The 14,480-nt window shown below is 34.1% G+C and overlaps 1 protein-coding gene across 1 annotated transcript in view; it reads left to right on the top strand.

The window, feature by feature from the left end:
• The window catches only part of LOC145686375 (uncharacterized), a 77,562-nt gene extending 64,848 nt beyond the window's left edge, over positions 1 to 12,714 (top strand). The window contains exons 5-6 of the mRNA XM_081759641.1: positions 8,559 to 8,731; positions 11,762 to 12,714. Coding sequence (XP_081615767.1) covers positions 8,559 to 8,731; positions 11,762 to 11,884 — 296 coding nt within the window. The 3' untranslated portion in view covers positions 11,885 to 12,714. The remainder of the gene's footprint in view (positions 1 to 8,558; positions 8,732 to 11,761) is intronic.
• Positions 12,715 to 14,480: the final 1,766 nt, after the last annotated feature.

Here is a 14,480-nt window from a genome sequence, read left to right as displayed (position 1 = left end):
AGAATATGTTGAAATGAAAAATGTACATGGTGTACATAGACTATTAGTTGAAGACCTTCAGAAAATATATCTTAATAGATCTAGTAGAATATGAGGAAACATATCAAGTTGGACATTCGAAAGTAGATAATAGCAGCTCTGATTGACTTGACAGAAGTTATATCGGCTGGCGTTTACTTCCTCGAGAAAGAAGCCTTTTGTGGACTTTTTAAACCATAGAGTTAATTAGTTAATGAGTAATCTGTGTGACTGCGATTTATACTGTAGGTACAGTCTTGTTCAGAAACTTACTATTCGTCTTTCTTTGAAGACTCTTATTCATAAACTAAATTTAATTAACTGAATTAGTTGTTTCACACTGCGAAGTTACGGTAGACTTCCAAACTATGGGTATTTAATATTGAAGCTGTGTGTTTTATAAATCTATCACTCACGGTTTGAACAGAATAAGATCGAAGATGGAAATTATTTCTCAGACACTGAACCCATATATTTACATATATGAACATTTCTCACTATTTCTTAACATTCTTGCTCTTTGACTATCAATATTCAAACCGGAAATAGTAAATTTGCGTCATTTCCGGTTACAAAAGAATGATTAGAGCCGAGATTGAATCTGTAAAGAGGCATTTCTCGATATCCATTACAGTTTTTATACTCTCTTAAAAATAATATTGAAACCGAAATTCGCAGATGGACAAACATTCTATGAAGCATTCCATAATTATGCGTTATGTTTGGTCATGTATTGAATCTTCTGTGTCAAATAATTTCTTGTTTTTAAGTTAAGATACTAAACTTTCCTATGCACAATTGCAAAAACATGACCTATTAAACATAGGGGAGTAGTTGAAGTTTTTCAACACGACTGTACATTTTAATCAACCAAAAATCTTTACCATATTTGTATCAAAAATAGCAGTATAGTATCCGCACCATTTTAACGAGAAGGACTGAAACCGACTCTAATACGTAAATGTTTAACAAAAGCAGATGGCAATTAATTTTTCTTCATTTTGCAACTTCACTCTAGAAAGAAGAGCCACCACGTGCACAGGCTGATCTAAGAAAATAACATACTTTGATTCAATATTACTAACGAAACAACCAAAAATAATATAATTAGTTGAATATGTTTACTACATCTTGATAACAAAAATTGTACTACTTACCGTAAGTCTACTTGGAATGATGAATGAGAGCAGAGTAATATTCAATATGTATATTTTCAACTTCCTTTTTCAATTCCTTTAGTCACGGTTGAAGTCCACTTTGTTATCATCAGCATCCTCCCACACTCAAATAAACACATGATTTCAATTTCTTTCGATATTGATTCTTTTTTTTTATGACTACATACACTACACAGACATAATCAGTTTGAGATGAAGATTAAGACGAGTGTGTTAGTACGGCTAGATTCATAGAAGCTGGATGAACTACTAATAAATTTTATATGTAAGAGGTCATATACTGTATATATGAGGTCATATTTGTCTAAGTTAAGATACTAAACTATGATCATGTTACCAAGACACTATTGAAAAAATACGTTACATGAACGGATCGTATGCGCTCATTTCATGAACCTCCTCTCTATCCGTATAGGAGCCTACACTCAATGTCTGCTCTTATCAATGATTGTGCAAGGGTCTATAATTATAAGAATACTCACATGATATAGTAATGTTTGTAAAGAACGGAATATATCATAGTGATACAACAAATGTCCTTTTCTTAGCTTGCTCCCTTCAAAGGGATCTACCAATCATTAATCATAGCGAAGCAGCAGCTAATGATTTCGATATTACTGATGTTTAATTTGACGTGTTCAGAGCACAAGGGAATCAAGTCACATTAACAAAACTTGTGACAAAAATTAACATAAAGTTTGTACAGTACACTTCTTTACATAGAAAAATTAACAATGTTTGGTTCATTATAAGAATAAAGTTCTGAAAGGAGCTACAAAAAAAAATAATAATAATTCAAAGATAAAATATGTCCAAAATGCCCCAAACTGGACTTAATCCCTTCAACACTGAATGCTCCATTTATTCAATTGAATTTCATACTTTGGTCCTTTTGACAGCAGTAAGTCTCTGGAGAATGATATCTACGGTTTAAACTGGAATCTGAATCATTGTAACGCGTTCTGGATTCTTGCTTAGGACCTCGTCCACAAAGGCATGCGCTCTAACCATTAGATCAACGATACCTTCATATACGCACTAATGCTTAGTTAAGTATTTGCGTAGCTCTAGTATTCAGTAAACTTAATCTTCTATGGCTACAAAGACATATTTGTTTCTTTAATGCAAATATAGAATGACTAGATTTTTATGATAATTTTGCTCTAAAATAAGACTTCAAGTCCTATTCAGTTAAACAATTATGATTGAAAAGGTATAAAATATGAGTCATTTTCCATTAATATTAAGAATGTCTCTCGCACGTGTCATATACGTAAAACGTCGTCTCTGTGAAAGTTTTAATACATTAAAAGACAGATCATCATCATCATTATAGGTATTCTGCCCTTATTGGCAGTTCACTTGCCGCAGCTGACGTGAGAAGCTTCCATGCTTCACGGTCCTCCGCTAACCTCTTCATCTTCACTTATGGCCTTTCTGCTTTTGTACTAATTGTAGCCTCCTTTGCCCCTTCCCTCTCTTTCCTGCCACCATACCCTGTAGCACGTCCATCATGATACAATTTCTTCTTAGGCAATGTCTTAGGCAACCAGTTTCTCTTTCTCTTCCCAATAATATCTAAAAGTGTTCTTTTCTCCTCACCATTTCTAACACCCTCTCAATCGTTTTCCGTTAGACCTAACTAATTCTTTCCATTCTTCTCCACACTCACATTTCAAAGCTTTCAGTTGCTTTTAATCACTTTTATGTAATGTCCGTGTTTCTGCCCTATACAGTACAATACTTCACATGAAGCATTTTATCAATCTTTTTCTCAACTCTTTATTCAAGTCCCACAAAACAGACCTTTCTTCCTCCTAAAGCAGGCCTGTCCATGAATTGGCTCCCGGAGCCGAAGCGTGAGCGAGAACGAGCGGAGATAAGAACAGGTGAGCACAGGTGTTGGTAGCTCCGCCCCTTCCACTGCATCCGATAAGTGTTGCCAACCACACATGATGGTAAAAAACCTACGGCCAAGCCTGGTCACAAATTCGCACGATGTTGAAGCATTGAGCAGACGCAAGCGTGAAATGTGCAGGTGTGCTCCCCCCTCCCCATTTCGAAAGCAGTGACGCGAAAACACTGCAGGAAATAAAATTGGTACGTTTTTTGATCGAGGAAGACGCATGATAGAGGTTACAGTTAGCGTTGAAGTAACTAACAAATGAAAAAGAAAGAAAGAAAGAAAGAAACTAATATTAAACATATCAGCTTACAGACGTAAAAACGACTGCAAAAATCGGAATGTTGTTAAGAGACAATTACACAGAAGAACTGAGTTCCGACCAAACACTAATTTGCCGGAAGGAAATTCCAGTGCAGTCCAGACCACTTTAAGCGTTATCCGTGCAATCCACGTTTCATGTTCAAGACATTGGGAATAATTGTTCGTATCATTCAGTTGGAACGTTCCCTTCCAAGTTTACGCTGTTACAGTAGGCCTACAACATCGTGACTTTCAAAATCAGTCAGTAACTATCGAAGAAAGACAAGCGTGTAGCTTCAGTCGTTGATATGATTTAACATTCTTTTTCACTTTTAACAAGCCACCGGCAAGCAACCAGCCAGGGACAATATATTTTTCCTTATTAAAAAGATACTCCTTGTTAAAAAAAAAAATAATGGTACCCATTAATGGTCACTCTTAAAAATGGAAAATGTCTTTGTCTCTCTTAATATTTTGTTTGATTCTTTGCGATCAAAGTAACATTAAAAGTGGAAAAAATGAAATGAAATCTTTGGGTTTTACGTCCCACGGTTATACCGGTTAGGCTAAAGGAGACGGTGATGATGAATAATGAATGAAATGATAGAATGAAGAAAGTGGGAGAACCCCGAGAAAATCCACGCACACGGTGTTTATCCACCGGAAAGTTCACTTGGCGGGGGCTGGGATCGAACCCGGGACCCCAAGCACCAGATATGAACGTTCTACCACTGAGCCACCGCGGCCCCAGTTTACAAGTGGAGTAAGAAATACTATTCTTCCTATTGATAGTGTAATAGTGGCTTCTAATCTCCACCACCAACCCCTTGCTACGCCTATTCGTACACACATACATGCATAAGCTAATTTTCTGGAGATAATACTTAGATAATTACAAACAAGTGCTACAGTATTTTTTTTCGTATCAACAGATTATCTCTTTTCCTAAAAAGCGAAACAACATACCCACACTCGGATTAAGAACTTGATAATATATATATGTATTGAAAACTGGTTTTCCATTGGGCAAACTGGCAAATTTTTATAAATGTAAGCGATGGTTTGGTTCCACCACATCCTTCTTTAACAAAAGGAAAGAAAAAAGAAGAAAAGGAACGTACATAGTTTATCATTTGATTGCTGTAAACAGTTTGCGTTGTCTATAGTTAACGGTTACCACATTCTAAAAAACACTATACACTAAATGGCAATCAGTTACCATACATACTTTTTTTTATTTGGTAAGCCAGTGATTACCACCAAGGTTGACAACACTTCCGCTCCTCTAAGGACAAAACCCGAAGATTCACAAAGCACGAACAACGGTATTTGCTCATAGAATGCTCGTGAGCGTTCACGAGGAGAGTTTCCACTATCTGCTCGCCGTGGCCAGGGCTGTCCTAAAGGCTTCTTTCGCCATTCCTATCCTTGCTTTTATTTCACGTTCGCACTTCATGTCATTTTTAAGAATACAACCCATGTGGGATGTAAAACATAATTTCATATATTGTTTAAAGGCGGAAACAAAAGAAAACGAAAATAGCAGACAAGTGGATAATTTATTTTTGTTATTTACATAAATATATTCAAGTTAGACCCGTCTTCACTGATTTAGTGACTAGCGCACACGCCTTTGTAAAAGACTCTGTGTTCGAACCCTGGATGGATCTCGCAGAGATTGGAATACAAAGTAGAAACTGGATGCAGTTAGATAAGGATAGAAGTCAGTGGAGAGCTTTTGTGAACGCGGCATTGAACCTCCGGGTTCCATAGGCCATAGAGTTAGATAGTTAGTTAGTTCGAACCCTGGTGGAAGAGCGTTGAAATTTTATCTCATTATGGTGTGCTCGGGTTCTATCTTAAACTGCAGGTCTGCGTCTCATATAAGCTTGATGCTGAAAAGGGGCGCTAAATTCCAACCGACTAATGAAGGGTAGAAGTTATAGACATAGTTCATGACAGTTCACGGAAGGATAAATAAATGTATAAACACAACATAAATCAAACCAAAATTTCACACACACACACACACACACACACACACACACACACATATATATATATATATATATATATATATATATATATATATATATATATATATATATATATATATATATATATATATATATATATACTGTGTTAAGCATTTGGAGTGATGTAGAGTCAACAAGTATCACATTAAATTTAGATATATTTAATACAAATTGTAATATCAATTAATTGAGTGCATACACTACATAGGACTGTATTAAAAGAGTGTCTTCCAATGTATTCTTAGTTACCCATAGTCATTTTAATGTATTATCATACGTTCTGTGATCTGTCTTATACACTGCATTTGTGTATTTCATTACATAGAAAAGTGTGGATAAGGTTAAGTGCATGTTTTCTGTGCAGAAAATATATGTATTGTAATGATCCTCAAACACTGTTCCGTGGAGTGAAATTATTATGGTATTGGGCCTACCGCAAAATGTATATATCTATTCGTTAAGACTCTAAATGCTAAGAAAGGTTAAAATAAGACAAGAAATGCTAAAAAAGGTACTAATTCCACTCTATGCCTCCACAATAGTGGAAATTATTAAAATCTTCTATAACTTCTCAATTTCGCAAAATTGCAACCCATATTATACAAATTTGAAATCAGTTAAGTGTTCATTGACTTATCCATTCCACAGGCAGTGACGCTTTACTTAATGGGCCATTAATTTGTTTTCTAAGATACAGGACACTGTTTCGGATTCCAACTAAAGTAAAGTTCCTATGAATTTTTATTAATCTCCATTACGTTTTCTTTAGAGCGAGGCTTCAATTACTAAACAGTCATCAAAGTAAAGTTAATTTTTCATCAGTAAATTCAGAGCAGAGTACATTATATTTTCCCGTACATTATAGACATGTCGATTTTAAAGCTATAATTGATAAATTTAAAGAGAAAAAGTGCAAAATGCATGTATGAGAGAAGAGTTTACTTTGATTGTACCATTTGCAATCCATATTTATTGTTAATTTGATAGAACGTGTTAAATTACAGCAAAAATGTAAGGAATCCGTGCTAAACTTTATGTTTTGAAATTATAAGTCAGTATTTTTGCCTAAATTTGATAGTAGGACTCAAGTGGTTTATTAGAACTGACGTTCCAAAGGCAACTCGCTTCCCTTTTTTCATTAGGGTGATACTAATTTAAATTGTTGTATAATCTTCTGTGTGTTTGTTTTAATGTCCCATAATTATGCACCGAGGATAAAGGAGACTGTAGTGATGAGATGGATGATAACGATAGAATGATGAACGTGGGAGAGAACAGGAGAACCCCGAAATACTCTCCCACACGAGTTTATCCATAACAAAGTTCACTTGAAGCGAGATGGGGTTGATTCAGGAATTCCGTGTATGAGAGTTGAGTGCTCTACCACTGAACTACCACGCCCACTCATATACTAAAATTTTGTTACATTGTTATAATTTTTATTTCTTTATAACAAACGGTATTATTACCTTCAGCTTAATTCAAAATTATATTATATATTATTATTATTATTATTATTATTATTATTATTATTATTATTATTATTATTATTATTATTATTATTATTATTATTGTAAAGTAAGAAGAGATTGCAGGGTAGAAGAGTGCGGGAAAGCAAGAGAGCAGGGAAGGAAAGGAGCTGGCAAGTGATAACGAACGGGGAGGATTGGCAACTACACAAAAACAGTAGTGAGTTTAATTTTAGTGTCGATAAATGCTGTTCGTTGAGAAATATGATCCAAGTTTTTGTGTGAATTATGCGTACATCCTCACAAACGTAAGATCTAAATTCCTACGAAAGATTTTCCTTCCAAGCAATAATAATAATAATAAATATCACTTAAGCTATAGGGCGATCTCTCCCACCCAAGTTTGCGCCATCATGAAGTAGAAGAGATGGCGCAGTACATTCATTGAACGCAATTCTAAGAGAAATTACGCAATCGGTATAATAACATATTGGTCTTTAACGCCATACTGCAGTTAGTAACCAAAAACATACGATAATTACAGGTTCTTTCTGTACGTAAATGTTGATTTCAAATCGGTTTCATAAGTTAGGTAAATATCTATTTCAAAGTGATTTATTGCACACTTTATAATTATGGTTTAATAGTACTAATATTAAGTAGAGTATCGTGCAATAGCAGACAGATAGTCGCTTTAAGTTTTCTCTTATTTCAGAAACATATTATACTTTCTTCATACCCAGGTTTTTGTCTGAGTTATCGCCGTCGTGCGTACTCTTACCTACCTATGTGCGATATCTCACCTAACCCATTAGAAAAGACTTCGACAAATAAGATTTCAGAAAAAGGATTAGCACTAATAACACAATCACTTTCATCAATAGTTGCGAGTCTCTAAATGTGCACAAGATACCGAAGAACGTACTGTGTTATTCTTAAGAGCATTGCATAAATATTTCATCCATTGTTTGAATTGTCCGCAAACTATATTTACTTTATCTTATTATTTAGTTATCTTTGTAATTTTTATTGTAATAAGACGTCCTAAATTTCACTTATTCGGAAATCTTCTTTATTTAAGATATTATTCTGTAATTTTATTTATACTGTATTGCTTCTTTTATAAATCTTTTACACTAATCCGTAGTTCTAGTAACTGACGTCTTCCCAAACAAAATATTATGATTTTCTACTAGTTTATATTGTGTTAATACTTACTTTTCTGATTCATTTAATTGTATATATGACTCATATTCCTCTCATGGTCTTAATTGTAATCCGTTTGCCCAACATGCAATGCCACATCTGTGAAAAGAAAAAAACACGGATGGAATATCAAATGTGTTATTTATTTAAGTTTCTGTAGCTTTATAAACAATTGCAACTAAAGTAATCAATATTTCCATAAGCTTATCGAACTTTTCCTTATCCGTTATTAATAATTTTGCAACTACCATACTTCGAAGAATAGATTTTTCAAAACGAAAACCAGATTGTAAGAAGCAGACCTTGTAATAACGTTACAGTAATAGCAGAATAATTTTAAATTTACTGAAATGTAAGTAACAGATGATACATTTCACATATAAATCTCACCTGGTTGTTTTAATTACAGGTATTTAAGTAACATAATATTTTTTTCTGTTAACAGTGACTATCTTTGCTATCCTTGTATACACGCTGTACCAAGGTTTGTTGGATCATTCTGGCATTAGCTTCGACCGACAATGGTGGCATCCATGGCATCCAGGCTCTTTGTTCCACGACAATCATCATCAGTATTTCCATGTTAACTTTGGACTTAATACAGCCTATTGGGATATGGTAAACAATGAACTATTTATATTTCTACAAGTTCTTGTTGATTTGTTTAAGATAGTATCATAAACTATTTACTATATTTCTTTTAATATTTTGGTGCCCAAAGGTGTAATATTACACATTACACTTTGACTCATGGAACCGAATAATAAAGGACAACGTGAAATAAAGTGTTTAAAACACTCTTATACTTGAGAATTTTTTATTATTATTACGTGACTCATCGGAACCACAAGATATAAATTCACAAAAGTAGATGCATAATGGGTTTTGATACACAGAATAAATACATCTAATTCCTTCGTACAAATTTCGAAAATATTAGTCCAAAGAGTTGAAGAAAGAAAGAAGAATTCAAATGATGAGCACAGGGAAGGAAAGAAAAATTTCCTCTCACCAATGGATTTAAATGAATAAACTTTGGCATATGGAATCTTTTTGCTTTCTGAATTTCACCACAAAGAGGAAGGACTAAGGAAATTTTCGGTGCTATCAACGTTTCTTTTTAGTTTTAGGGTGTAAAGTTACAAAACTTTGAATTGAAGGCCTTTTGGTCTATATATAAATATTTTATTCATTAGAAATTTCAACCTGGCGGGAAGGGTAAATTTTAACCCGGGCGGTAGACATGTGACCATAATCCATCGCTGTGTTAGGTTACTGAGGTAAGTTTCCCATTAAATATCATGGCGAACATTTCATTCATTCGCATTAACAGGTCATTATTTTAGTTGAAAGAATATTAAAGATATTGAAATTAACAAAACACTCTATTATCTTATGCTTGGACTACCACCCTCGATCTTTTCAACAAAGAAGCTTTATTCATCAACCTATAAAAATATTGATTATGAGCTAGTACCTAGTGTAGATCAAAGTTTAAAATGTAAAAAATCTCGAATTCAGAATTCTTATGAATTAAATATGTTGAAATTTAAAGTTTTGATTAAGTTCCTTCGCTATTTTTGACACATTTCAATCCCAAGGAATAAGTACACGTACAATTCTAAAACATAAAGAAAACACTTCATGTTACGTCATATTTGGAATATTTTTAGGTGGAATTTCTTCTCTCGTACGATTTCCATCATTTTAACTGTCTTTGCGACTTCTCGATATTACAGACATTAACAATCCACAAGGAGATCTACTATGAACTCAATATTTTCGTAATGCTGAAATCATAGTGTGCATCAAATATTCATTCCTTATTCAGCAATGACAGCCAAATGGAGGCCCATAACAGAAACGAAAAAGAAAGGTATAATTTGTTTCTTTTTCTTAACTTCGTACGCATCAAGAAGCGTGTATTTGACCATAAAATGTTAGTGAATTTACACTTAACTTTTACGGTATTTTCTTTAATATGTTGGTTACCAAGCCGATTCCGCAAGGTAAGGCTGTTAATATAATTTGTTGTTCTTCTTCTTCTTGTTGTTGATAAGAAAATGAAGATTTCCTACACTTTGAAATCTTCGTGGCTCACGCCCTATTTGGACTAGACACATTAAATAAGCAGCAGAATACCCATAATAGAACGAACATTTATTAAATGTATGACTTTCGTACATTCAGTGAACTGCTGCTTCAGGCAGAAATGATAAGGAAAGTCCTCCTGGCAATATAGCTCCTCTTGTGTTCTGGCCCGCATTGTGATTCAACTTTGCCATCACTGCTCTAAATTATTCTAACTTTATAGCCTGTGGAACCCAAAGGTTTAATGTCGCATTCATAAAACCTCTTCACTGACTTCTATCCTTAGACATCTGGATCCAGTTTCTATTTTGTATTTCTATTTCTGCTAGATTCATCTTAATATTCCCCTCCCATCTGCACCTAGGTCATCCTAATGGTAGTTTTACGGTTGGTCTTCCAGTTAAGACTTTGAAAGCGTTTCTACTTTCTTCCATCCTGGCTACATGACTTGCCCACCTCAACCTCCTAGATTTGACGACAATAACAATGTTTGATAAACCATATAAATTATGTAGTTCGTCGTTATGAAGTTTCCGCCATTCGCTTTCCTCTTGGGTTTGAATATTCGACCTAGGGTCTTGTTCTCAAATACTTTCAGTCTACATTCTTCCCTCAGAGTAAGCGACCATGTTTTGAGTTGAGTTGATTTTGAGTTTAACGTCCCGTTCAGCAGCGAGGCTATATGAGACGTGGACCAACTGATTAACGTGAAATCCAAACCACGTGAGCTCCCGCCGGGAATCGAACCCGGGTCTTCCACGCCAAAGGCGCGTACGCTAACCGCTTAGCCACGGAGGAGCTCACGCGACCATGTTTTATAACCATACAAAACAATAATCATGATAACGTTTTATATATTTTAAGCTTCAAATTTCTCGACAGAACTCGTGACGACAAGAAATTTTGAACTGAATAAAAATACAAACACTCTACTTTTGGGCGACATTTAATTTCTTTGTGAATATGTTTTTTTGTCTGTTAATATTGATCTTAGATATTTGGAAGTATCTACTTTATGAAATGTATTATTTGATATTTTAACGCATCCATAATTTGTCGCATTACGATCCCGACAAACTTCCATGTATTTAGTTTTCTCTGCATTTAATTCTAAACCTGTGTCCTTGCAAGTGTTTTATAAGATCTCTACACGTCTTTCTATTGTTCTCCTATCATCCCGTATTAAATTTACATCGTCAGCATACGCCATAACCTGGTGAATACCATTCAACTCTAGACCCTGATTGCTATCTTTATTTTTCCTTATTGCGTAATCCCGGATAAAGTTGAATAATAATGGTGACAACGCATCTCCTTGTTTCAGGCCATTCTCGACGTAAAAGCCCGTGGATAAAAGTTTTCCTACCCTGACTTTAATTTGGTATTCATTTAAACATCTCTTAATTAATCTAATGAGTTCTTTCGGTATTCCAAATTCTGAAAGAATGTTGCACAATGTTTCTCTGTTCTAAATTATCCTAATTGCTTAATTTATACTAATACAAATAAATCCCATATTATAGGTATTACTTGAATGTTCTTTTCTTGTTCTTCCAGCTCCATGGAACATACCGAAGAAAGGACAGGATTTACGGTGAAAGCATATTTTACGGAAGAGGAAAAGGACTGAATGACGCAAGCACTGAAGAAAAGGAGTTATTTTTACAAGAAAACAAATGAACGAGGAAAACAACTTTAAGAGGAATACATATTGAGAAAAGGTTGTGGCATAAAATAAAACCAGTGACGTAATATTATTATTATTATTGAAAAGACTGACCAATTTTCAAGCTACTTCTCCTTCCTCCAAGTAAACTATTTCTTAAAGTAATTATGAAAATGAAAATGAAAAACACTAACTTAAAAAAGATTTTACTCACTAAAATCAATATTTTGTTGTTCTTCCACGTTAATCTGGTTTTGAAGAAATGTGCCACTTTTATATATATTGAAGAAGAAAGTGAGTTGGGTGATTTTTGTAGCACATCGGTGTGTAGTAGAAGCCAGGCATTCCTGTATTAGATGGCCTATACACCAAAGCTAATAAAACAACATGCTTGAAGCGTTGATACGGGTGTTTTAAGTAACATGGGCATAATGATACTAATTTTTGTTGATTATCAGGTCCTTTTGTTCACAATGTTTACAGTGTAAATATTCGTCATCACAAATCAGAGCAAACATTGTGTAGGGAGGTCTTTATCGTACGTAAGATCTTTATTGACTCCAGCAAAGCGTATTACACGTTATGTACATATGTTTATAATAACAAACTGTGTGGTACAATATTTACATTATTTTGTATATTTTGTATATATATATATGAAGGTATTTTATTACAAGGAAAGTGTCGTATGTTGTTGTGATTGAGTTTAAAAACGAAAATAGTGGTAAAGGTTTATAATGAAACTGTCAAACCAGATATAAGATTTTTGAGTGTACGGTGCGGTACAGAAAATATTATGGTTTCCTGTCCGTTGTAAACTATTAACAATAAAATTTTCACTGAATCTGCTAACATCTTTATTCTGTATCTCGGCGCCCTATTATGATGGGGAACCTATAACTCAAATTATATCAACATGAATAGTCCTGAACATCCTGACAAGTCCTTTCTTCATGAAATCAGTTTCACCAAAGCAATAGCTATTAATCAGTCAATACATTTAGCTATTTCCATAATTCAGCAACTGAAAAAACCCAAAAATTAACCGTCGCAGAAACTAAAACTCGCATCTTATACTACGCCATACTTACACAAAATCAAAATTGTTGTGTTCTGCATCTGTGATTCATCTGGAACGTTTAAAAATATTAAAGAAAAGCTACTTACTTTAATAAAAATGTACTTTGGGTAATTGGTATTCAAATCAATATTACGCATTAAAATAGATCAAACACAGTATTTGACTGTTACAATGAATAGTTAAAGAATCTTGGTAGTACAGTATATTTATTTAAAAATATCAATTGAACTTTATTCTTAGTGTGAATACATTAACAAATTGCAAGAATCACACTTCAACTGCATTACCAAAGAATAAACATAAATATGAGAATCAAAATTATGAAACAAATTACTAAGTTAAAGCACAAAGTAAATGTATATGGAAATCAATCTATTAGAAAATTCATAATCTTCTCTGGAGAGAGCTTTCTCTCTGTTCATGCAATTGAACTAAATATACAGACTGTACTGCTTTCTTGAGGATTAGAATAAGGAAGAGTGAATTTATAAAATTTTCATGACTTGAGAACCATCTGGCTCTTGGTGAGTAGCCATAGTCAGACATCTTTCTCTGAACAAATTCGACTGTTTTGACTTTCTATTTTTGTGATTAGAGTGATAGTTGGCAATGAACATTTTCTTATCTTAGTATTTATACTCGAAAAGGTTACTATATTTTTTGTTTATTTATTTATTGGAAATTCTATGATCGTGCCTTAGTTCTCTGATGTTCTACGCAAGGTCGATGCGTGATTGATCATTTTCCTATCTAAAATTGCAAACATTATTTATCTAAAATCTATGAACTGAAAATTAGTTTCCAAAAAATTGCATTGGGAAGGTTAGAAAATAAATGTTATCTTTCTTAGGGATTAGTATTAGGAGTTAGGTTTCTGGACATGTTAACCCGTCACGTATGAGGGATAACGTCTCTCGGCGAACACACAATTCGATGAAAGGGAAGGAAGGAAGCGGCCTGGGACCTATATGGTTGGCACTATCCCGGCATTTGCCTAGTATGAATGAGGGAAACCCAGGAAAACCTCACTTAGTACCGGTGACGTGAATAAGCTTTTACACTGTTTCGACCAAGTGTCCCCATCAGGAATCTAACCTGGGACCGCTCGCATTAAAAATGAGAGCGTTAGTGACTACGGTACAAGAGGCCACATGTTTTCTTTCTAAATTCCTAAAGATTTATAAAATTGCTTGTCTGTAGTTATTCAAAATGTTGATTGTTATATTTTCCATTTGCTTCATCTTTGGGATTCCATTTGTTAAAACGAAAATTTAGATGAGCATGAATATTAGAAAATATGCAGAATTATAACAATAATTGTGCAGTGAGAAAAAAAGGACTAGGATTTCCGTGTGGATACATCGTATTTACGAGAGTAAGCTTCTTAAGTAATGTAATTTCATGTATAAACGTACAGCAGGTGGGAACACCATGCCAAGTCTGGAGTTCGGCGGCTGGATTTCATATTAAAAACATCTTTCCTCTCTTTCCTTCTCACAGAATGATATGACGTCTTATTACTCTCGTAA

The sequence above is a fragment of the Thermobia domestica genome, chromosome 5 (genome assembly GCF_964235325.1).
Source record: "Thermobia domestica chromosome 5, izTheDome1.hap1.1, whole genome shotgun sequence".
Taxonomy (NCBI): domain Eukaryota; kingdom Metazoa; phylum Arthropoda; class Insecta; order Zygentoma; family Lepismatidae; genus Thermobia; species Thermobia domestica.
The sequence above is the reverse complement of the archived record's forward strand: the minus strand, read 5'-3'. Positions and strand labels throughout refer to the sequence as shown.